At 40.8% G+C, this 23,419-nt stretch overlaps 2 protein-coding genes across 2 annotated transcripts in view; one reads left to right on the top strand and one right to left on the bottom strand.

The window, feature by feature from the left end:
* aspn (asporin (LRR class 1)) overlaps positions 1–21,475 on the bottom strand; it is a 62,801-nt gene extending 41,326 nt beyond the window's left edge. Inside the window, exons 1-3 of the mRNA XM_059649642.1 lie at positions 21,430–21,475; positions 14,638–14,726; positions 5,000–5,266 (exon numbers count right to left, since the gene is read on the bottom strand). Coding sequence (XP_059505625.1) covers positions 5,000–5,266; positions 14,638–14,689 — 319 coding nt within the window. The 5' untranslated portion in view covers positions 14,690–14,726; positions 21,430–21,475. The remainder of the gene's footprint in view (positions 1–4,999; positions 5,267–14,637; positions 14,727–21,429) is intronic.
* Positions 1–23,419, top strand: part of cenpp (centromere protein P) — a 307,375-nt gene that overhangs the window by 210,745 nt on the left and 73,211 nt on the right. The window lies entirely within an intron of this gene.

Here is a 23,419-nt window from a genome sequence, read left to right as displayed (position 1 = left end):
GGAGAGACTGAATAGACTAGGGCTGTTTTCCCTAGATTTTCGGAGGCTAAGGTGTGACTTTATATAATATCATGAGGGGCATGGACAGGGTGAATAGCCAAGGTCTTTTCCATGGGTTAGGGGAGTTGAAAACTAGACGGCACAGATTTACGGTGAGAGGGGAAAGATTTAAAGGGGACCTACAGGGCAACTTTTTTACGCAGAGAGTGGTCAGTGTATGGAATGAGCCAGAGGAAGTGGTGGAGACTGCTAAAATTACATTATTTAATGGCATCTGTATCGGTACATGAATTAAAAGAGGTATATGGGCCAAATGCTGGCAATGGGACCAGATTAATTTCGGACATCTGGTCTGCAGAAACGAGTTGGACCAACGGGTCTGTTTCCATGCTGTACCGCTCTATGACATTATGCTTTATGATTTTGTTATAAATTTTTGATGCTTTGGACTCCCTATGGGATGAAGACATCCTCAGTTTGGGCATGAACTGATTTATCTGTGTGAAAGAAAATAAAGATCATTTAATGCATATATTTGTATTGTTAACTCTTAATATTGGAGCTATTGAATATACAAGATTATTTCCCTCATGAATCTTAATTTCTTTACTCAAAGATTCTGAACATTGCTGATTTTTAAATCTTGTTCAGACAAATGGCCATCTGCCTTCACTGATGAGGGGAAAGGTAAGTAATGAGTGCCTTGGAATTTTTCAGTAAATGGTTCAGGACACCACAGTGAAAGAGAACATTTTCCTACGTCTACCCTGTCTAATCCTGTTAGAATTTTATATGTTTCTCTGAGATTACTCCTCAAATAAGGTGATAAAAACTGCACACAGTACTCCAGGTCTGGCCTGAAAAAAAGCCTGTGCATTTGCAACAAGACGTCCATGCTGCTATACTCGAATTCTGTTGCTACGAAAGGCATTATACCACTTGCCTTCTCCATCACCTGCATTACCTGAATGCTTACTTTCAGCAACTTGTGTACAAGGACACCCAGGTGTCATTGCACCTCCCCTTTTCCCAATCTATTGCCATTCAACTGATAGCCTGCTTGCTGGTTTTTGCAACTATAGTGAATAACCCCATTTTTTTTTCCCCTCATTAAATTTTGTCATGTATTTGCCTACGTACATTTTCATTTTAAGATACTTATAGAAGCACTTGATATCTGTTTCTACATTTCTGGCAGCTTTCTCTTGTGCAGTATTTGTCCTGGTTAACCTTTTATCATCTCTGCCATTCTTTATATTCTGCCCAGTCAACTGATCTACTCTCAGTTTTATACAGTTATGTGCTTTCTCCTCAAGTTTGATTCACTCGTCCATATTCTCCTACCACGCTTTGTGTCATCTGCAAACTTAAAACTATGACAGGTAGTTTCTTCATTGAAACCATTATTACATGTTCTGAATAACTTGGGTCCAAGCATTGATCCGTGTTGCACCGGACTCGTCACTGCCTACCACTTGGAAAAAGACCTGTTTATTCCTGGAATTTGTTTCCTGTCTGCCAACCAGTTTTCAACTCTTTTCAATATGTGATCTCCAAGTCCATATACTTCAATTTTGCACACTTGTCTCTTATGTGAGACTAATGGAAGGCTTTCTGAAAATCGAAGTAAACCACATCAAGTTGCTCCCCCCGTCCACTGTATTAGTTACATCTCCAAAAAAATTCCAGTAGATTTGTCAAACATGAGTTTCTGTTCATAAATCCATGCTGACTCTGTCTGATCCTGAAACTAACTTCCACATGCTTTGCTATTACACCTTCAAGATGGACTCTAGCATTCTTCCCACTACCAACAGGTCGGTAATTTGCTGTTTTCCCTCTGCCACCTCTCCGATAGTGGGGATACATTTGCTACAGGAGACAATGGCCTAGTGGTATTCTCACTGGACTGTTAATCGAGAGATCTAGGTAAAGTTCTGGGGTCTGGGCAGGTAGTGAAATTTGAATTCAAGAGAGAAGAAGTATTTGACCTAGTTTAATGATGACCATAAAGCCATTGTCATAAAAACCCATTTGCTTCAAAGAACCCACAGTGCAAAAGAGGAGGTGCTGGAGATTTAAAATACATAAAGGTAGGTGAATCCCCTGGACATTATCAAGTGTATTCCAGGACATTGCGGGATGTTAGAAAAAAAATTGCGGGGAACTTAGCAGAGATATTTGTATCATCAACAGACATGGGTGAGGTGCTCAAACAGTGGAGAGAGGCTAATCTTCTGCCTTTATTTAAGAAAAGCTACAAGGAAAAGCCAGGAAATGACAGACTAATGAGCCTAATGTCAGTGACATAGGTTGTTGGAGTGGATTCTGAGAAACAAAATCTAAACGCATTTGGAAAAGCAAAGACTGATGAGGGACAGTCAGTATAGCTTTGTGATTGGGAGGATGTGTCTCACAAACTTGATGAGTTTTTGAAGAGGTGACCAAGAAGATTGATGAAGGCAGAGTAGCAGATGTTGTCTACATGGACTTCAGCAAGACCTTCGATAAGGTTCTGCATGGTAGACTGGTTCGTAAGGTTAGATCTCACAGAATCCAGGCAGAGCTAGCCAATTGGATGCAAAATTGGTTTAATGGGAGGAGGCAGAGGTGGTAGAGTGTTGTTGTTCAAACTGGAGGCCTGTGACCATCAGTGTGCCACAAGGATCAGTGCTAGGTTCACTGTTGTTTGTCATTTATATAAACGATTTGGATGAGAATGTAGGAGCTGTGGTCAGTAAGTTTGCGGACGATTCTAATATTGTTGGAAAGTAAAGAAGGTTATCTAAGACTACCACAGCATCTTAATCAACTGGCCAGTGCGCCGAGGAATGGCAATTTTCATTCAGATAAATGCAAGATGATGTGTTTTGTTAAGACAACTTGGGCAGGACTTCAACAATTAGTGGTCCTAGAGAGTGCTGTTGAACAGAGAGACCTAGGGATACAGGTGTGTAGTTCCTTGAAAGTGGCATCCTGGGTAGACAGGGTGGTGAAGGCGGCTTTTGGCACCCTTGCTTCATCGGTCAGAGCATTGAGTACAGGAGTTGTGACATCATGTTCCAGCTGTTAAGACATTGGTCAGGTGGTAAGGCCACATTTGGCTTATTGCATACTATTCTGGTTGCCCGGCTGTAGGCAGGATGTTATTAAACTGGAAAGGGTGCAAAAAAGATTCGCAAGGATGTTGCCGAGACTGGATGGTTTTAGTTACAAAGAGAGGCTGAATAGGCTGGAACTTTTTTCCTTGGAGTGTAAGCAGTTGAGGGGTGACCTTGTTGAGGTTTATAAAATCATGACGGGTGCGGATAGGGTGAATAGCCTTGGTCTTTACCCCTGGGATAGAGGAGTCCAAAACTAGTGGGCATGTGTTTAAGGTGAGAGGGGAAAAATTAAAAAGAGATCTCAGGGGCCTCTTTTTAATGAACTGCCAGAAGAACTGCTAGAGGTGAGCACAGTTACAGCATTTAAAAGCACATTGAGACAGGTACATGGATCGGAAAAATTTAGAGGGATGTGGGCCAAATGCAAGCAAATGGAACTAGTTCAGTTTAGGAAACTGGTCGGCATGGATGAGTTGAGCCAAAGGATCTGTTTCCATGCTATGAGACTCAATCACTGTATGAAATTAATGCCTTTCTGTGAAAGAAGGCTGCTGTTCTTACCTGGTCTGGGCTCCAGACCACAGTGTTGTTGACACTTGATTGCCTCTGGGACTACTTTCTTAAGTACTCTGCGATGAAATTTATTAAACTGCGGGGACTTACCTGCATCTAATCTTGTTAGTTTCTCCAACACCATTTTCCTACTAATATTAATTTCTTTCAGCTCCTTCTTCCCATTGTGCTATGTCTTCCCCTATATTTTTGGGATGTTATTTGTGCCTTCCTTTGTGAAAGCAAAACTAAAGTATGAATTTAATTGGTTTTCCATCTCCAATCTAAATTCCCCTGTTTCTGACTGTAGGGGAATGATATCTATTTTCATTGATCGTTTTCTCTTAACATACCTATAGAAATTTGTATGTTCCCTTTGAGCTTGCTCTCATACTCTATTTTCATCCTCTAAACCAGTCTCTTATGTCTCTCTGCTGGAATCTGAACTGTTCCCAAACCTCATGTCTGTTTTTTTAAACTAATTTGTATCCTTTTCATTGGATTTATTTATACTACCTCTAATTTCGATTGTTAGCCATGGCCTCACCACATTTCCTGATTATTTTATATACCTGTATGCCAGAGTGTGATGAATAACTTCTGCAGTTCGTCCGTGAGCTCTGTAAATATTGCTTATGTACTGTCTTCCTTTTAAATAATGATCCCCAGTTTATCATAGCTAGCTTGCATCTTATATCATCATAATTTCCTTTTTTTAAAGTCAGGACCCTAATCTCAGAAACTACTCTCTATCTTATTGACGAACTCTGTCCTATTGGAGTCACTGTTCCCTAATGGATAACACATAACTAGATTGTCAGTTATTCAGTCCATGTTACACATGTGTTATCAATTCTCAGCATTTTAGTCTCTATCAGAATCTTCACCAAGATTGTGTTGCAAATTGAAATTTATCAGTGTTTTTCTATGAGTGCATGATGGGTGATAAATATTTGGTTTGAGGAGACCAGAAAGTATTGTCAACTTGATAGGACGTTACAATTTCTAACAGTGTAGATATTTCTTGGATTAACCTCAACTATAATGCTTTATCCACTACAGTTGTATATTGTGCTAATATTAATGGTCTGTGTATGACAAACAGTCCCTTAGAAGCTCTAGTTGAGCGTACCAGATATCCATAAAATGTTTTTTAGTGGAAGTCAAAATGCTAAATAGAGGAAAAAGTAGAAAAGTAAGGATGAAATAAAGGAATCTGATACTTGTTACAAATGGGAACAATCATCCAATTTTAATTGAAACTAAAAGAAATTAAGGTTGAGAACTGACAGAATGCTAACGTTTGTTTTACAAGTAAAGGGTTGAACTGTAAATTAACTTACCAGCATCAGAGCATTGGACTACCCGTATTTGGCACCGACATTTTGAAGGACATTTGAAAAATAGATCAGCTAAGGTGGGTTGTGGGCTTGGTGTTGGTTGTGGTTGAATCATATCAGATGAGTTCAGTGGAGGATCCTGGAGCATAATATCGTGCTCTACTAGGAAGTGAAGAAATTCATTCCGAAGTAGTGGTTTAGCTGAATATAGAGCCACAATGGATAGCAACAGAAATGATCTCATATTGAATCCTAAATGGTAATATTTTCCTTCAACAAAATGAAGAAAGAAATAATAAAACAGTATTAGAATGTTGCCTGTATTTAAAACATGATTTGTTATCTTGTAGCTATTTCTAAAGAGTTGTGATTACATTTGGAAGTTGAATATTTAAATCTCTTGCAGTGAGTGTACCACATTATCAGGACAATAGATATGAATATAAATTAAACAACTTAAAGTGAATACTGCTGCCGTGCAACATCTGTTATCATGCCATACTGATTATTTGCCTGAGCTTCTGCAGAGGCAAACCTATTGGCTCAGTGCACAGTCACTAATGCTCTTTTTACCACCATCACGGTGATTTTTAATTTCTTTTTCTCCTTGCAGAGGTTCCTTTCTACCTTGATAGACAGGGCCATCCTCTGGATCTTACGTAATTCTTTTGCTTTTTCTCAAATCCAACTTTCTAAATTGTTTGGAATCACATTAGTCCTGACATTTCAACCCACCAACCCCTGTATTTGACAGTTAACCTTCTAAAATTTATGCTATAACCAAGAATGCCCACCAGCAAATGTATGTTTCCTTGCTATCCATTTTCTGCCTTGAGTAGAACTTTGTTTCTCTGGTTCATCTTTCCATTGATCGTTCTTCCTTGTCACTTATTCGTTAAATGCTACGAATGCAGCACATTCTTATTTATCTCTCAGGATGCTGAAGACATGTTGTGATAAGAAAGTAATGTACGTGTTCTTTGTCAACTTGGTGTATTGTGTTTGTTGCTTATTTTGTAGATATGGTGAGATGTTGTCTTAGTAGTATTGTCACTGGACCAGTGATCCAGGTAATGTTTGGGGATGTGGGTTTGAATTCTGCCACAGCAGGTGGTGGGATTAAATGTCAAACCATAACCATCAAATCATTGTTGATTGTTATAGAAGCCCACCTCGTTCACTAATGCCCTCTAAGGAAGGAAAACTGCCATCCTTGATAATGGGAACTGCAGATGCTGGAGAATCCAAGATAATAAAATGTGAGGCTGGATGAACACAGCAGGCCCAGCAGCATCTCAGGAGCACAAAAGCTGACGTTTTGGGCCTAGACCCTTCATCAGAGAGGGGGATGGGGTGAGGGTTCTGGAATAAATAGGGAGAGAGGGGGAGGCGGACCAAAAATGGAGAGAAAAGAAGATAGGTGGAGAGGAGAGTATAGGTGGGGAGGTAGGGAGGGGATAGGTCAGTCCAGGGAAGACAGACAGGTCAAGGAGGTGGGATGAGGTTAGTAGTAGGTAGGAGATGGATGTGCGGCTTGGGGTGGGAGGATGGGATGGGTGAGAGGAAGAACAGGTTAGGGAGACAGAGACAGGCTGGACTGGTTTTGGGATGCAGTGGGTGGAGGGGAAGAGCTGGGCTGGTTGTGTGGTGCAATGGGGGGAGGGGACGAACTGAGCTGGTTTTGGGATGCGGTGGGGGAAGGGGAGATTTTGAAGCTGGTGAAGAACTGCCATCCTTTCCTAGTCTGTCCTACATGTGTTTCTAGACTGCCCCATGAAAAAGCTTTGTAAGCCATTCAGTTGTATCAAACCGCTCAAATGTCTCAAAAAAGGAAAGAAAGTGGATGGACTATTTGGTATCAACCAGGAAGTGACAATGGCAAACTGTGCAAGGTCCTTCTTATCAACATTTCGGCATAGAGATGCTGCATCACTTCACAGGTGTACTGCCAGGATGGTGTGGCACTGGGAAGCCTCAACCATGACTCCAGACCTAATGAAGTCCATGTCAGCAGTTAAGACATGAGCATGGAAATGTGCTGCAGCTTACTACATAGAGCTTCCTCTCGGGTCATAAGGTCACATTCCTTCAGATTGAACACCATTTGAAGGAAACACTCAGGGTGGCAAGGGATTTCAAATCCATAAACAAGAACACTTGATTATGCCACTGTTGACAAAGCTGACATGTCCTAAAGGACATGATGCTGGATTGGGTCGATGGAAGGTGATAAAGGAACAAACAAGTAGGAAAGATAGAATTTACCTCATCCTCACCAGTGTGCCTGTCACAGATGCCTCGGTCCATGATAGTATCAGTAGGAGTGACCATGGTCATTGAGGATACCCTGCATAGTATGGTGTGGCATGACCGCCATGCAAACTGCATAGATTTTGAATAGACCTAACAACTCAAAGTTGGGCATCCATGAGGCAATGTGGACCATCAGCAGAAGTAGAACTATACTCGGACATAAGCTGAAACCTGTCTACCGACTCTACCTCTACCATCAAGCCAGGGGAATCAGCCTTGGTTCAGTGAAGAGTGCAAGGTTACATGCCAGGTGTTGCAGATTCTAGAAAAATTAGAATATGTATGCTGTTGAATTTGCTGTGCTGCTAGCCCAGCTGTTTCAGTACAGTGACAACAATTGGCAATGAGGGAGATTGCCTGCTATGCCCTGTGATCAAAAAGTAGAACAAATCCAATCAGCTAATTGCCAGATCATCAGTCTACACGGTCATCAGTGAAGTGATGGGAAGAGGTCATCACAGTGCTGTCAATGAGGACTTGCTTTTCAGTTACCAGCTCACTGGCATTCAGTTTGCATCCTGATAGGGCCACTCAGCTTCTGACCTCATTATAGCCGTCGTTCAAATGTTAACAAAAGAGCTGAATTCAGAGATGAGATGCAAGTGACTGTGCTGAACATCAAGGCAAGTTTGAATGAGTGTGGCAGGAAGGAACCTTTGCAAAGAACCCAAACAAAACTAGAGTTATTGAGAATTCTGGAAATTGCTCCATTGATTGGAGTCATTCCTGAAGCAAAGGAAGACAGTTGTGGCTTTTGAGGTCAGTCACCTCAGCTCCAGGATATCTCTGCAGGAGTTCCTCAGAGTCGTGAGCTTCCGCTTCTTCTTTGGTGACCTTCCATCCACCAAAAGGTCAGAAGTCAGGATTTTCACTCATGACTGTACAATGATGAACACCATTTGTGAGTTTCCAGATATTTAAGGAGTCTATTTCCAAATGCAGCAAAACCTGGACAATACACAGATTTGGGCTGACAATTGACAAGTACTAGGCAATAACCGTCTCCAACAAGAAAGACTTCATTCATCACCCCTTGACATTCAATGGCATTATAATCACTGAACCCCACACTTACAACGCTCTGTGGGTTAGCATTGACCAGAAACTGAACTAGATTCTTCATTTAAATACTGTAGTTGCAAGGACAGATCAGACGCTTGAAATCCTGCAGACAGTAACTCACCTTCTTTTAAAGCCTGCCTGCCATTTCCAAGGCACAAGTTAGGAGTGTGACAGAGCACCCACTACCTGCCTGTGTGAGTGTAACTTTAACAATATTTGAGATGCTTGACACTATCCAGATCAGTGCAGCCTGTTCCGTTGGTACCACATTGACAGACACAGCCACTACCCCACCATCAATCAGTAACAGCAGTGTGCGTCATCTTCAGGAAATTGCAGAAATTCACCAGGGTTCCTCAGACTGTATCTACTCAACTCTCAAACACTTCCATACAGTAGAACAAAGGAAGCTAATAAATGGGAGTACGACAACCTGCAAGTTCCCCTCCAAGCCACTCACCATCCTGACTTAGAAACATTTTGCCATTCCTTCAGTGTCAATGGGTCAAAAAGCCAAAGCTCCCTCTATAAAAGCATTGTGGAGGTACCCAACACCAAATGAACTGCAGTGGTTCAAGAAGGTAGCTCACCACTACCTCCTCCAAGGCAACTAGGGATGACAAAAATTGCTGATCTAACCTGCGAACATGCATTCGTCAAATGAAGAAAAATGAGATTAAATTTGGATGATATGACAACTTTGGCATGTACTTTCACTCTGTCCTCAAGCATGACACTCCAGATCCCTCTCACTTGCCATCTCAAATCCAAACAAAACACAAACAAAAACCAAAAGAACTACACATGCTGTAAATCAAGAACAAAAACAAAGTTGCTGAAAAGTTCAGCAGGTCTGGCAGCATCTGCGGAGGAGAAAACAGGGTTAACATTTCGGGTCCAGTGACCCTTCCTCAGAATTGCTGGTGGCTGGAAAAACATCAGTTTATCTAGGGAAAGTAGGGAGGTGGGTGGGGAGGGAGTAAACAATGGGATGGAGCCCGAAGAGAGAGAAAGACAATTGGACGGACAAAGGAGTTGCTAACGATCAGGCTAGGAGGGTGAATAGTTGTTAATGGGGACTGTTAGTGACTAACATCGGAGGCGGGGGGGCGGGGGTGTGTAATGGCAGGCTATGTGGTAACAAGGCCTGGTGTGTGGGGTGAGGTCTGGGACATGGGAGAGCTTGGTGGCTCAGTGATTAACAGCGCCATGGACCCGGGTTCGATTCCCACCTCGGGCAACTGTCTATGTGGTGTTTGTACATTCTCCACGTTTCTGCGTGCGTTTCCTCCGGGTGCTCCAGTTTCCTCCCACAGTCCAAAGATATGCAGGCTAGGTGGATCAGCCGTGCTAAATTGCCCGTAGTGTTCAGGGGTGTGTGGGTTATAGGGTGACGAGTCTGGGTGGGATGCTTCAACGGGTGGTGTGTGGACTTGCTGGGCCAAAGGGCCTGTTTTCACACTGTAGGGAATCGAATCGAATCTAATCTAATCAATATTGAGAGGTAATGGGAACTGCAGATGCTGGAGAATCCAAGATAATAAAGTATGAAGCTGGATGAACACAGCAGGCCAAGCAGCATCTCAGGAGCACAAAAGCTGACGTTTCGGGCCTAGACCCTTCATCAGAGAGAGCGATGGGGTGAGGGTTCTGGAATAAATAGGGAGAGAGGGGGAGGCGGACCGAAGATGGAGAGAAAAGAAGATAGGTGGAGAGGAGAGTATAGGTAGGGAGGGGATAGGTCAGTCCAGGGAAGACGGACAGGTCAAGGAGGTGGGATGAGGTTAGTAGGTAGGAGATGGAAGTGCAGCTTGGGGTGGGAGGAAGGGATGGGTGAGAGGAAGAACAGGTTAGGGAGGCAGAGACAGGCTGGACTGGTTTTGGGATGCAGTGGGTGGAGGGGACGAACTGGGCTGGTTTTGGGATGCAGTGGGGGAAGGGGAGATTTAGAAGCTGGTGAAGTCCACATTGATACCATTGGGCTGCAGGGTTCCCAAGCGGAATATGAGTTGCTGTTGCTGCAAACTTCGGGTGGCATCATTGTGGCACTGCAGGAGGCCCATGATGGACATGTCATCTAAAGGGAGGGGGAGTTGAAATGGTTTGCGACTGGGAGGTGCAGTTGTTTATTGCGAACCGAGCGGAGGTGTTCTGCAAAGCAGTCCCCAAGCCTCCGCTTGGTTTCCCCAATGTAGAGGAAGCCACACCGGGTACAATGGATACAGTGTACCACATTGGCAGATGTGCAGGTGAACCTCTGCTTAATATGGAAAGTCATCTTGGGGCCTGGGATAGGGGTGAGGGAGGAGGTGTGGGGGCACGTGTAGCACTTCCTGCCGTTCCTGAAATGTTAACTCTGTTTTCTACTTCACAGATGCTGCCAGACCTGCTATCATTTAAACTCACTGTCTTTGATCATATAACTTCCAATGCTCCTCAACATATTTCCCAAGACTATATTTTGATTTCTCTGTTAATCACTTTAAAGCCATCTGACCTTAATTACTTTGAGATTTTAATTAGAGCATTCATTTTCTCTTTGGCAGGCAATCCTGGCAATGTGGTATACTGTGTGAACACATTTCAGGGTGTTGCAGGAAAAAATGAACGTGAACACTGTATCAATCCATTATGCAGTCGAGATGATCTGTATCCTCCAAGACAAAAAATGTTTGCTTCTGGGTTTTTGGTTACTGAAGCTTCTTCTGATTTGCTGCTTATCCATCATTTAATATTTGCCGGCCAGAGCTTCCATTTTGCCATCCATTCTCTGTATCTCATAAATGTCTTGGTCTCTGATACTAATATCACATCTGCCATTTAAATGTCATCTGTTTTAAGTTGAAGCACTTGCTAGTGATTCTATTTTTATCTGTGGTCCCTCACACTTTTCGTTTAATACTGTGCATCTGTACTATCTCCATTTTCGATGATGAGTCTGTATCTGAAGCATCAACTTTCCTGTTCTTTTCACAGATAATTTTGCTTTTACAATATGCTAATGATGCTCTATTGCATTTTCACTAAAGAAAGCAATGTCTCTCTAATGAGCACCATAGAGTGCATGACTTGTAGCATGTAGACGTTATAAAAACGCATGACATAATGTTGTTCTGCGATCATGCCTTTGATTCAAGCTTTGAGTTGCATTTGTGAAAAAGCATTTGGCTACACTGTCTATCTTTTATTGTCTTCATGTTTACATGACTATTAACTCCTTGATTACTGACTTTTCTGTACTAACGTTCTATCACCTAAAAGTAATTTTGGAAATTCCTCGGCTAATTTTGTTCTGCAAGGAATAGTTTTTTCAGAAGTGCAGTGGAAACCTTATTTATACAATGTTTTGTTTCCAGATAAGATAGACCCATGCAAGCAGAGTCAACATTTTGAATGATGATTGACTTGAAACACTCAATAAAGGTGATTAATGTTAACTAAATTCAGTGCTAAAAATCACTGCTTTTTTGAGGAGTAGTTTGCTGAAGAACTTGGTACTAACAGAGTGTTCCTGTTTCAGAGTATCCTGTATGGTCTGCAAACCCTACAAGTGAAAAAGCAAATTTTTTTCTAACAATTTGCATTGCAATGCTTTTTCTAATTTACAAAAGAATCTCCTTTATGGAAGGGCAAGAGTACCCTTCTCTTTTAAAAAATTAATTGGCTGTGTCTGGCCAAAGGAGGTAGTGTGGAGCTGTCCTGTCTATGAGCTGGAAGGTCCAGTGTTCAACTTGTTGGCGATGAAAAAACCCATTGCAGGACAGCCAAAGTGTATTTCTGCCAGTCCCCAACCTGAATAAATGGACTGGTTAGTGGTTGGAAGGATATCTAAACATGTTGGTTGATAGTCAGATGACCAGCCAGCACCTTTGTGACCTTTTGTAACATGGGAAAGCTAAAAGAAGAGGGACTTTGCCATGCATTCAGTTTTTAACAGATATAAAGGAAGAAAAAAACAGAAGTTGTTCAGCGGGTCTGGCAGCATCTGTGGAGACAAAGCAGAGTCAATATTTTGAGACCAGTTTTGTTTCAGACTTCAAGCATCCTCAGTTCTTTGGTTCTCTTGAATAAGAGAACTGCTCTGATCCCTGGGAGCATCCTGTAGTCAGAAAACATTTTCCTTTGGATGGTAGAACAAGTTATTTGCTGAGCTTACTAACGCTGGCATGAGCTAAAAAGTGAACCATACTAAATTATGTCTCATGCAGTCTGCGTGGTTCTTCATTCCTTAAAAGTTAATGAAGTGGAAATCAGGTATTAATTATAATCGGCATCTGATGAGTGAGTCTTACAACTCTATAAAAGTTGAAAGCCATCCTTCTCAATTTTAGAACTCCTCAAGGAGAAACCTAGAAATCAATGACTACTTATTGAAGATTAAAAACTTGAAAGAACTGTGGATGCTGTAAATCAGGAACAAAAACAGAAGTTGCTGGAAGCTGAGCAGGTCTGGCAGCATCTGTGGAAAAAAAATCAGAGTTAACATTTTGGGTCCAGTTACCCTTGCTCAGAACTTATTGACGAGGCTGGATTGTAAATACAAGATAAAGTTTACTTATTAGAACATTTGTTTGAAAGGGTTTTCAAGGGAGATTTGACCATTTTTCTTTCAATTAAAAGCATATGATTGCTACCTCAAGTCTTTTTTCAGTTTTGATGAGTTTAGTGGCATAAATTTAAGATCTGGTGTATGCAAGATAGGAATAAACAATGGTTGGACTGAATTTTAGGACAGAGATGTTATCCTTGTATGAATTGGTTTTATTTGGGTAATTAATAGGAGTTTATGTCATAACAAGGTATGACAATATAAAATAAACAGATGCCAAATATTTTGCAAGAGGTTATGATAGAAATGTAAGCATTCACTGAGGATTGTGTTGCTTATATGAGTATATTCAGTCCAAATTTTTTCTATCTGTTACCTTCTATTGCAGTAACACTTAGATGTCTCTTTCATTTTAAGATTTCAACATGTTGTAGAATATTAAAAATACATATCAGAACAATTAGCATATTTTTTGCCTCAAATACAGTTTTATGAATCTAATTTCCTCTTTATGGTGATGTTGTCATGTTGATCATACGCTTGACCAAACCTAACACATTAATGCTTCTACAAGTAGAACAACTTGCTCCAGTTGTTTCCAGTTGGTATTTATAGTTGAAAATCACATTTTACAACTTTACCCTCTTGAAAGCTGGTGTGGAAACTCATACACCCAATTGGGCATTGTATTTTAATCTGTAACAATTCACTGTGCTTACAAAAGCCCTCATTCCTACTGCCTCACACCCTGGTTCTTTTACCAATTATCTAATAGGATCTGTGAATGTTCAAAAATGTACTTAAAGCATTAACAAAATACAAAATTTGATTAGCAGTTGTGGAGAGAGAGGTTTTGCTGGTCTCCTTTTAGTAAGATCTTTTTACACATTGGTTGCAAGAGAAACTCAGAAGTTTCAACAAATAGAATCCTGGCAGTGTGGAAGCAGGCCATTCACCGATCAAATCTACACTGACCCACCAAAAAGCACTCCAGTCAACTCACAACCTTACTGTATCTCTGGAAGCTTGCATCCTATGGCCAATACACTTAACCTGCGCATCTTTGAAAGGTGGGAGGAAACTCACGTGGACACAATGAGAATGCGCAACCTCCACACAGTCGCCTTAGGGTGGAATCAAACCCGGGTCCCTGATGCTGTGAGGCAGCTGCGCTAACCACTGAGCCGCTGTGCTGTCCTAATGTTGTAATGTATTTTGTCCAGTAAGGAAGCATTACTTTTTAAGAATAATTCAACTATAAAAATGGACAATACTTTGCATTGTGTTTCAATATTTATATTCATCTAGTTGAAGTGCATTTTTGCTTTACAATTTTTTTTATCATGAGCAATATTTTAAGTAATTTCAAAATTTAGAGTTTTGACCATGAAATGCATCTAAAATAACTTGCTCAACCATGATCAAATTGTTTCTCACGACAATAAGTAAAGTGTAGGATCAATTTGACTCACAAGGTATTGCAAACATAGAATATTTTCACAATTCGTATATTTGGTGTATCTGGACGTTCAAACGCTTTCAGGACATCTCAATGAGTTTCACAACCAATTATTAATATATATTTAAGAAATAAATGGAAAATCACAAAGCACAGCTTGAATACCTGATTTCTACTTTACTGATCAAAATTTTAAATTAATTTAATGTATAAGTTAAAACATTTTTAAAAGTAAATGCCTTTGAGATTTCTACATACCTGAGACAAGCTTAGATGATACTGCTGTTGCTACAAAATCGTGCAGTTTCATGTAGATTTTTATTCCAACATCGATTATGCAAAGAAATCTATGGAAATTAAATCAAATGATACACTTAATTGAAAAAGAAATGTTCCTTTATATAAAAAGGAGGATCCTTTCCAGCAATCAGATAATGTTCAAACAGAAGTGCTTATGGATCATCACTTCATGCAACTCCCAACCAAATATCAAAAATGCAATTTAAAAGCTCATGTGTTTCCCATCTGTTTTTGAAGCTAAGCCAAAACATTTCTGTGGATTTCTGGATAGTTTCTATGATAGCTTTAAAACCCTGTGGTTCAGTGTGGATGATTAAAAAAAACCGAATGGCATTCTGCCATTGTAAGTATTACTGTTATCAGTACAAATCCTTCTGACCACTTACAGTTAGGACAGAAATCTTAAGTAGTTGCTGTGTACCTTACCATGTAGTTTACTTTTTCATTTCCATATCTAGACACATAGACTTTATATATATCATACGTATCGATGGAAAAGATTTCCATGTTAATGCAACTGTCATGCAATTTGTTCGCAGATTTACTGTTTTGGAATCACTGTATTTCTTTGCTGTGACCGTTATTTGAATAATCCAACTGTTGTTTTACCCACGTATATGCAATAAATATGATGAAAGCAGTGTATTGCAAAAAACATTAAAATTATTTATTTGAAGCTTTTAACTACTGGATAAAACCTGTTAAGTAATTGGGGTGATTGGCTGTAGGAAGAATCTCATCTACACTGCTCTCTACAGGTAGTCTGTAGTTTATACCTAATGAACATAATGGGACTTGGAGCACTCTGTAAAAAGGGACAGTGGAATTCCTTTACACAAGTCTTTAACGGAGTGGACCTTTTCCCCATATAGGAAGCACAAACCATAGAAATACAGTAGGAGATTGTAATTGTGGAAGAATTACGGTATTTATATCATTGACAGCCAGAAGACTGGAGGTTGGTTAATGCGCTGCCATTATTTAACAAAAGACTGTAAAGAAAAGCCAAGAAACTATAGGCTGGTGAGCTTTAGCCAGTGATCACTAAGTTGCTTCAGGGGATTCGGAGGAACAGGATTTACATGCATTTGAAAAGGCAAGGGCCATTCAGGTCAGCACAGCTTTGTGCATGGAAAACCATGTCTCATTAACTTGGTTGAGATTTTTGAAGAGGTTACCAAGAAGATTGATGAAGGCAGAGTAGTAGACTTATGTATGGACTTCAGAAAAGCATTTGATAAGGTTCCATGTGGTAGACTGTTTAGCAAGGTTAGATCACTTTGGATGAAGGGGGAGCTAGACAATTGGATACAAAATTGGTCTGAAGGTAGGTGATGAGGGTGATGATGGAGGTTGCTTTTCATACTGGAGGCCCATGACCAGTGGTGTGCCACAAGGATCAATGGTGAATCCATTGTTTTTCATCATTTGTATAAATGATTTGGATGTGAATATAGGAGGCATGGTTAGTTAATTTTCAGACAACACCAAAATAAATGGTGTAATGGACAGAGAAGAAAGTTATCTCAGAGTACAACAGAACCTTGATCAGATGAGCCAATGGACAAAGGAGTGGCAGATTGAATTCAGTTTAGATAATTTAGTGCTACATTTTGGTGAGGCAAATTAACACAGGATTTACACAGTTAATGGTAGGCCCTGGATGGTGTTGCCGAATAAAGGGACCTAGAAATTGGAGTTGCAAGCAGACAGAGTGGCAAAGAAGGCATTTGGCACGCTTGCCTTCATTGGTCATATTATTAGTTTAGGAGTTGGGATGTCATGTTGCAGCAGTATAAGATTTTGGTGAGACCATTTTTAGATTACTGCATACAATTCTGGAAGCATGTTAAACTTGAGAAGGTGCAGAAAAGATTTACAAGTTTGTGAAGAAAAAAATCACAGTTACTGTTTCAGGCCCGGTGACCCTTCCTCAGAACTCTGACTTTTTTCTTCATAGATGCTGCCAGACCTGCTGAGCTTTTCCAGCAACTTCTGTTTTTGTTCCTGATTTACAGTCTCCACAGTTTGCTTGGCTTTTACAAGGAGGTTGCCAGGACTAGAGTGTTTGAGTTACAGGGAGAAGCTGAATAGGCTGGGGCTTTTTTCCTGGAGCATTAGTTGACCCTATAGAGGTTTATAAAATCATGAGGGAGCATGACTAGGATGAATATCCAAGGTTTTTTATATGGGGTGGGGGAGTCCAAAACCAAAGGGCACATCTTTGAGGTGAGTGGGAAAAGATTGAAAAAGGACCTGAGGGATAGCTTTTTCACACAGAGGGTGGTATGTGTATGGAAAGAGCTGCCAGAAGAAGTGGCGGAGGTGGGTACAATTACGACATGATAAAAGACATCTGGATGGATAGAAGATTGGAAGGGTTCTGAGGGATATGGGCCAAATGCTGGCAAATGAGACTAGATCAGATGGGATCCCTGATCAGCTTGGACATATTGGACCGAAGGGTCTGCTTCCATGCTGTATGACTCCATGTACCAGCTGTCTCTGCCTGTGGAGCATACCCCAAGATGTTAGAGACCACCTGCCAAGATAAAGTCCAGAGTAACAAACAGTGAGTTGAAGACGCTAGGAATCTGCTCGGACATGAACGTTGAGTTTCTTGCATGACAGAATAGAAAACTTCATGTGAATGATGCAAGACAATGAAGTAGTGAAATGTAACAGCATGCAAATAGGTCAATTACTACTCATTCATAAGAGTCTAATCTTGTCATTCAAACCTTGGGTGGAGTGATTTTTTTTCCTCCAATGTCAAGTATCTAATTTTACAAGCATGCAATATTTTTCCAACCAACTTTGCCCATGCCATGCAGGAGCTAGGACGATTTAACCGAGTGTCACGTCCTCTTTTTAAAGTTGCCCAAGCTAACATTAATTAGGTTAATTTTGGTTTCACTTGCAAATTACCGTACTCCACACCAACATGAAATATGCAGAACAAGTAGTGTAATTAGAGTTGATTGATTTCACACGTACGTTGTTATTTCGTTTTCCTATATAAATTTCTTCACACAGTGCTACCCTAAGTTTGATGGGTTGAACTTTTTTTCAACTGTTCCCTCTCTGATTTACCCTATTCCCTCTAAAGGCTAGAAATTTAATTTCATAATCTGAACTGTCATTCTACTTCAATTCGAATGCAAACTACATATTTGAACATGATGTATTGTAGAGGAGATCTTAAGCTAAAGCCTTGTCTGCCTGTAATACTTATTTGGATCAAAATTGAGGGGCCTCATGACATTACTGGAAGAGCATGATGTTCTCTCACGTCCTTCCTAAGTTTCCGCCTCCTGTCACTGCTTTCAAAACAATAAGTTTGTGCACGCATAATTATTGCATGGTTGTATAGGTGTCCTGGAGAGCAGACCATGACAGTATCAACCAAATCAATATAGTAATTTACAAGAGCAGGTCAGAGGCTGGGAATTTTGTGGTGAATTGACCCATACTAATTAAGAAGGGAGTAAACTTTTTGTTGTCTTGAGCTTTGTCCACCATATGGAAAAATCATAACTAATCAGACTATTCCATATTCCTACCTGTCCGCAGTATCCTGTCACCCCTCTGCCTTTCAAGAATCCATATTTTTCTATCTTGAAATGATTCAAAGATTGTGTTTCCACTGCCTTTTGAGAAAGAGTCAAAAGAGTCTCAACCCTCTGTGAGTAAACATTTCTCCCCATTTCCATCTCAAGTGGGTGAATCCTTGTTTTTAAACAATGACATTTAATTCTAGATTCTCTTACAGGATGTGCATCCTTTTCATCCTGTCAGATCCCTTCAATATATTATTTTTCAACGAAGACTGAGCAGAAGTGGTGGCACAGTGGTTAACAGTCAGGAGGGAGCTGATCTAGGCCATCCTCAACATTTTCTCTGGACCCATGACTTCTCATGGCATCAAGTTAAATATAGGCAAGGAAACCTCCTACAAATTACCATGTATAGCTCCATGTTGAACAGCACTGAGGGTGTTACTCTGGGTGGAGAATTTCCACCGCCAAATGTGTCTTGGCAGCATTACTGTTAACCACACTAGTCAAATTATAAAGGATGTAGCTGATAGCCTGGCTCTACATAAGGTTATAAAGAAACCAACAAGAGGGAAAACTGTACTTGACCTTGCAATTAATCATTCACCTATCTGTCATAGTTGCATCTGTCTCTTGGCAGTATCAGTAAGAGGAATGGCCGTACAGTCTTTGTGGAGATGAAGTCCCAGCTTCACGTTGAGAATATCCTCCGCAGTGTTGGTTGACACTATCACTGTACTGAATTGGATAGACTTCAAACAGATGTAGCATCTCAAGGCATGAATTTTGTGGACCATCGAAACCATCAAATTATAGTCCAGCACAAACTGGAATGAAACAGCCCAGCTTGTTCCCCCACCCTACCTTTACCTCCAAGACATGTATTCAACCCTGCAGAAGGGCATTAATATGGACCAGACCAAATCCCCTTCAAATATACCAAGGAGATAGCCTAGCCCCTAACTTTTATTTTATTTTCTTTAAAGCCAGGTGTATAGTGCAGTGTTCAAAATGTAATTTGATTGATCACACTTCTTGGCTTTAAGCAAAACACCATTGTTGAAATACAAACCAAAGAAAGAAGAATTGGTCTAACTTTAACTCTATCAGAAAACTTAACTGAACAATAGATTATTTACCACTAAACAGCAACTGTCATAATATTGTGTCATCCCATAAACACATCCTTGTCAAAGGGAAATTCAGCAAAATAGATTGTCTCACATGCAATGTTTCTCCAGTACAGGACGAAAGAACATCAAGAGAAAATTGTGGCAAAGAGAGACAGAAATAAAGCTTTTTGCTGTAGACGAAAAGATGTATGACAGTTTCAAAACACCAACAACTACCAAACTCTAACACCCTGGTCCTGTGGGAGCCTGACTCCACCCTTTCATGCTGTTCCTATTGTTCCAACATTTTTAAAAAAACCTAAAGCTTCACAAACTGTTTACTTTATTGCCTTGGACAGACCATTCCTCTGTCTCAAACTCTCTTCGTAAAATCAAAAGGACAAAATGCACCTTTTAAAGCAGTAATACTTCACAGCATGCCCATAGCACACCACGCAAGCCTACAGATAAAGTATAATCTGGTGAAGTTACAAAGCAGACGGACTTGCATGCCGAAGTATATACAGCAAGTGATAGAGTCAAGCAATTCCATAGACAGCTTATCAGATTTAAGTTCTGCAGTCCTGCCACAAGTAGTTATGAATGGTGGCGGACAATTAAATAACTTATTGGAGGAGTAGGATGCTACGCAAACACTTCAGTAATGAAGAACTCCTACATGCATATTACCCCTACATGCATCAGTTAAGACTGAGGCATTCACAGCTGCTGAATAGATTATGCATCTTGGCCTCCTCCAGTGGTCTCCCAGCATCACAGCCAAGTCAATTCACTTCACTTCACTCTTGATATATTGATATTAAGAAACACTTGGAGGTGTTGGATACTGCAAAGGCTATAGGCCCAGGCAACTTCTTGGCAATAGTACTGAAGTGGTCCGGGACTTGGTGTGGCCCCAACAAAACTGTTCCAATGCAGGTACGACACTGGCATCTGCCCAGCATATGGAAAATTGCCTAGGTACATCCTATAGAGAAAGAAAGGACAAATCCAACATGGCCAATTATCACCCCATCAGTCTACTTTCAGTGGTGGAAAGTTTCATCAACATCTGCTTAGCAATAATGCACAGGTTGAAAGGTTGATTTGGTTTGGCTGTCTGCCTCTGTGTAATAACTGTATGTTAATTCTAGTTTTCATGCATTTATAATAAACCCCTTTGTGGTACAGCGGACCTCTTGTTTACCAGGGAATAAAAGTAGCTACAAATAGTACCATTCTTGGATTGGGTGCAGAGCCCGATAATAATTTTTATCACAAGTCACTGTGGAGAAGTCAGCAAAGGAATGGTTTGTTGTCTTTTCGGTTGATCTTCTTTAAACATTTGGAAATAAAGGTAGTTGTATTTTCATCATCCGTTTGACTGAAGACAGTGTCTCATCTGATAATAGCTGGAAATTTACTGACTGTGGCTATGAAAAACATTTGTCAAATGTTCTTAATACATGTATAGAGTGAAGTTTGGCAGTTTCTCGTTCAATCTTCACAACTCCCATTAATAACTACTTTGAAAATCTGAACTTCTATTGGGCTTGTTTATGAGCTCAACTTTCTATCTCTCCATGGTATTTGGCTTAATCAGTGTTTTCAACCACAATAACTAACGTTGAAGATTTAACATCACATTCAACTAACCTTGCGATAACATATAAATATATCATTTCAGTGATAAAATATGTCACTAAGACTTCATTATTGATGGAAAAAGATGTATTTGTCAAAGCTTCACCTTGCACTCATCAGAAAACTGTCAGAATAAAATTACACATTACATTTCTGAAGAAGCCCTAAGTGAAATGTCTTCTCAGATATGTGGAGCTTCCTTCTATGGTTTAAGACATGTCAGGAGTTGCAATTTGCATTGCAATTCCAACAAAAATCCAGCCTAATGTCTCTCAGATACCCAAAAATCATCCCAGCCATTGTCAAAAGAAACGGCACAAACCTTTCTCAGGTAACTGCAGAACAAAAAATCTCCAGCTATAACTATTCAACTGCCAAAGTCAACAATTGACTTTAATCAGAACGATTGACTTTAACGAGGTTGTAGGCATACTCACCGAGCCAGTGGGTTTGGTTGCAATCGGGTTTCCCACTTGTGCCACATCAAAGGTTCTGTAGAAATAGGAGAAGTGAGCTAATATATTATTATTTTATAATAATTTCTTACAGACATTAATATAATAATTAATATAATATAAATAAACATATGATATGGATATATTGGGAGATCATTTCAACTTTGGTAGGATGGGAAGCTGGCAGGAACAGAAGGGCCACCCATTAAACACGCACACTCGCATGAATTAAATAAAACCTGGTGGTATGCCTAACAGTCTGCCAAACCATCAAAATGCATCCATTCAAAGCTGGTACAACAATACCGGGTTGTACATAAACTTGCCATAATAATTTACTAATTCAGGAAAATGACCTAAGCTCCTGGACAGACGTGGGAGCCAGGACACCTTTGATTACCCTCACCCTTTAAAGATGTCATCAAGGTAAATGGCAACATGATGTAGACCTTGCAGAGTATTCTCCATCATGTGCTGAAAAATTGAACGGGCTGATGATACCCAAAAGACAGTCTTGCAGAAGCCCTTCTGGGAATTCTGATCTAAGCACAGTTTCAAGAAAGCATGGCTAATGTCCAACTTTGTGAAGGACAGTCCCCCCACCAGCTTTGAGTATAAATCTTTTATCTGAGGTTTACCATTTGTTTAAAACCCCCACAAAGGCTATCTGACCCATTGGGCTTCAAAATCAGTACAACTGGTGTTGCCACTTCTGCAAATTGGACTGGCTTGATGATTTGTGATCATGGGAACTGCAGATGCTGGAGAATCCAAGATAATAAAATGTGAGGCTGGATGAACACAGCAGGCCAAGCAGCATCTCAGGAGCACAAAAGCTGACGTTTCGGGCCTAGACCCTTCATCAGAGAGGGGGTTGGGGTGAGGGTTCTGGAATAAATAGGGAGAGAGGGGGAGGCGGACCAAAAATGGAGAGAAAAGAAGATAGGTGGAGAGGAGTGTATAGGTGGGGAGGTAGGGAGGGGATGGGTCAGTCCAGGGAAGACGGACAGGTCAAGGAGGTGGGATGAGGTTAGTAGGTAGGAGATGGAGGTGTGGCTTGTGGTGGGAGGAAGGGATGGGTGAGAGGAAGAACAGGTTAGGGAGGCAGAGACAGGTTGGACTGGTTTTGGGATGCAGTGGGGGGAGGGGACGAACTGGGCTGGTTTTGGGATGCGGTGGGGTAAGGGGAGATTTTGAAGCTGGTGAAGTCCACATTGATACCATTGGGCTGCAGGGTTCCCAAGCGGAATATGAGTTGCTGTTCCTGCAACCTTCGGGTGGCATCATTGTGGCACTGCAGGAGGCTCATGATGGACATGTCATGTAAAGAATGGGAGGGGGAGTGGAAATGGTTTGCGACTGGGAGGTGTCCCCAGGAGTGTTGTAGTTAACTGCATTGCTTGGAAGGCATCTGAACCTCCCAGATTCTGTGTAGGGGACTCATTAAGGTGTCGAGCAGTTGAAGAGGAGGCTTTAGGATTTAGTAGGCAACCAGGTATTGGAGTTAAATATTGTTAAATGGTGGAACAGGCTCAGGGAATATCATGGTCTGCCTGTTCTCCTATTTCATACATTTACATGGAGTCGAGACTCAGAGGCAATCCCTGGGGGACTGAAAAGGTGGGAACATTACTGGCTATGTGCTGGGGAAGCTGTGAAAGATGCGTAAGAATTCTAAGATCATTATTACTTCAGTGCAGTTGAGAGGATGAGTTTAAAAAAATCTCAAGGAATATTTGTTTGATGCAAAAAGATTGAAGCTCAGGGAAAAACCACAGAATCAGGGCTAGCTGTCCAAGAAGAGCTGTGGTTCTACTTGTGAATGAGTCCAGGAGAACGTAGACCCAGGAAAGGAGGGTGCTCAATCAGCAGTCATTTAGAAAGTTCATGACAAAATGGCACCTGAAAGGAAGCCTCAAGGGAAAATCAGCAAAAATGAAGAATTGTAATCCTTATGAAGTGTAATGAAATT

This window comes from Stegostoma tigrinum, chromosome 11, assembly GCF_030684315.1.
Source record: "Stegostoma tigrinum isolate sSteTig4 chromosome 11, sSteTig4.hap1, whole genome shotgun sequence".
Lineage (NCBI taxonomy): Eukaryota > Metazoa > Chordata > Chondrichthyes > Orectolobiformes > Stegostomatidae > Stegostoma > Stegostoma tigrinum.
The sequence above is the reverse complement of the archived record's forward strand: the minus strand, read 5'-3'. Positions and strand labels throughout refer to the sequence as shown.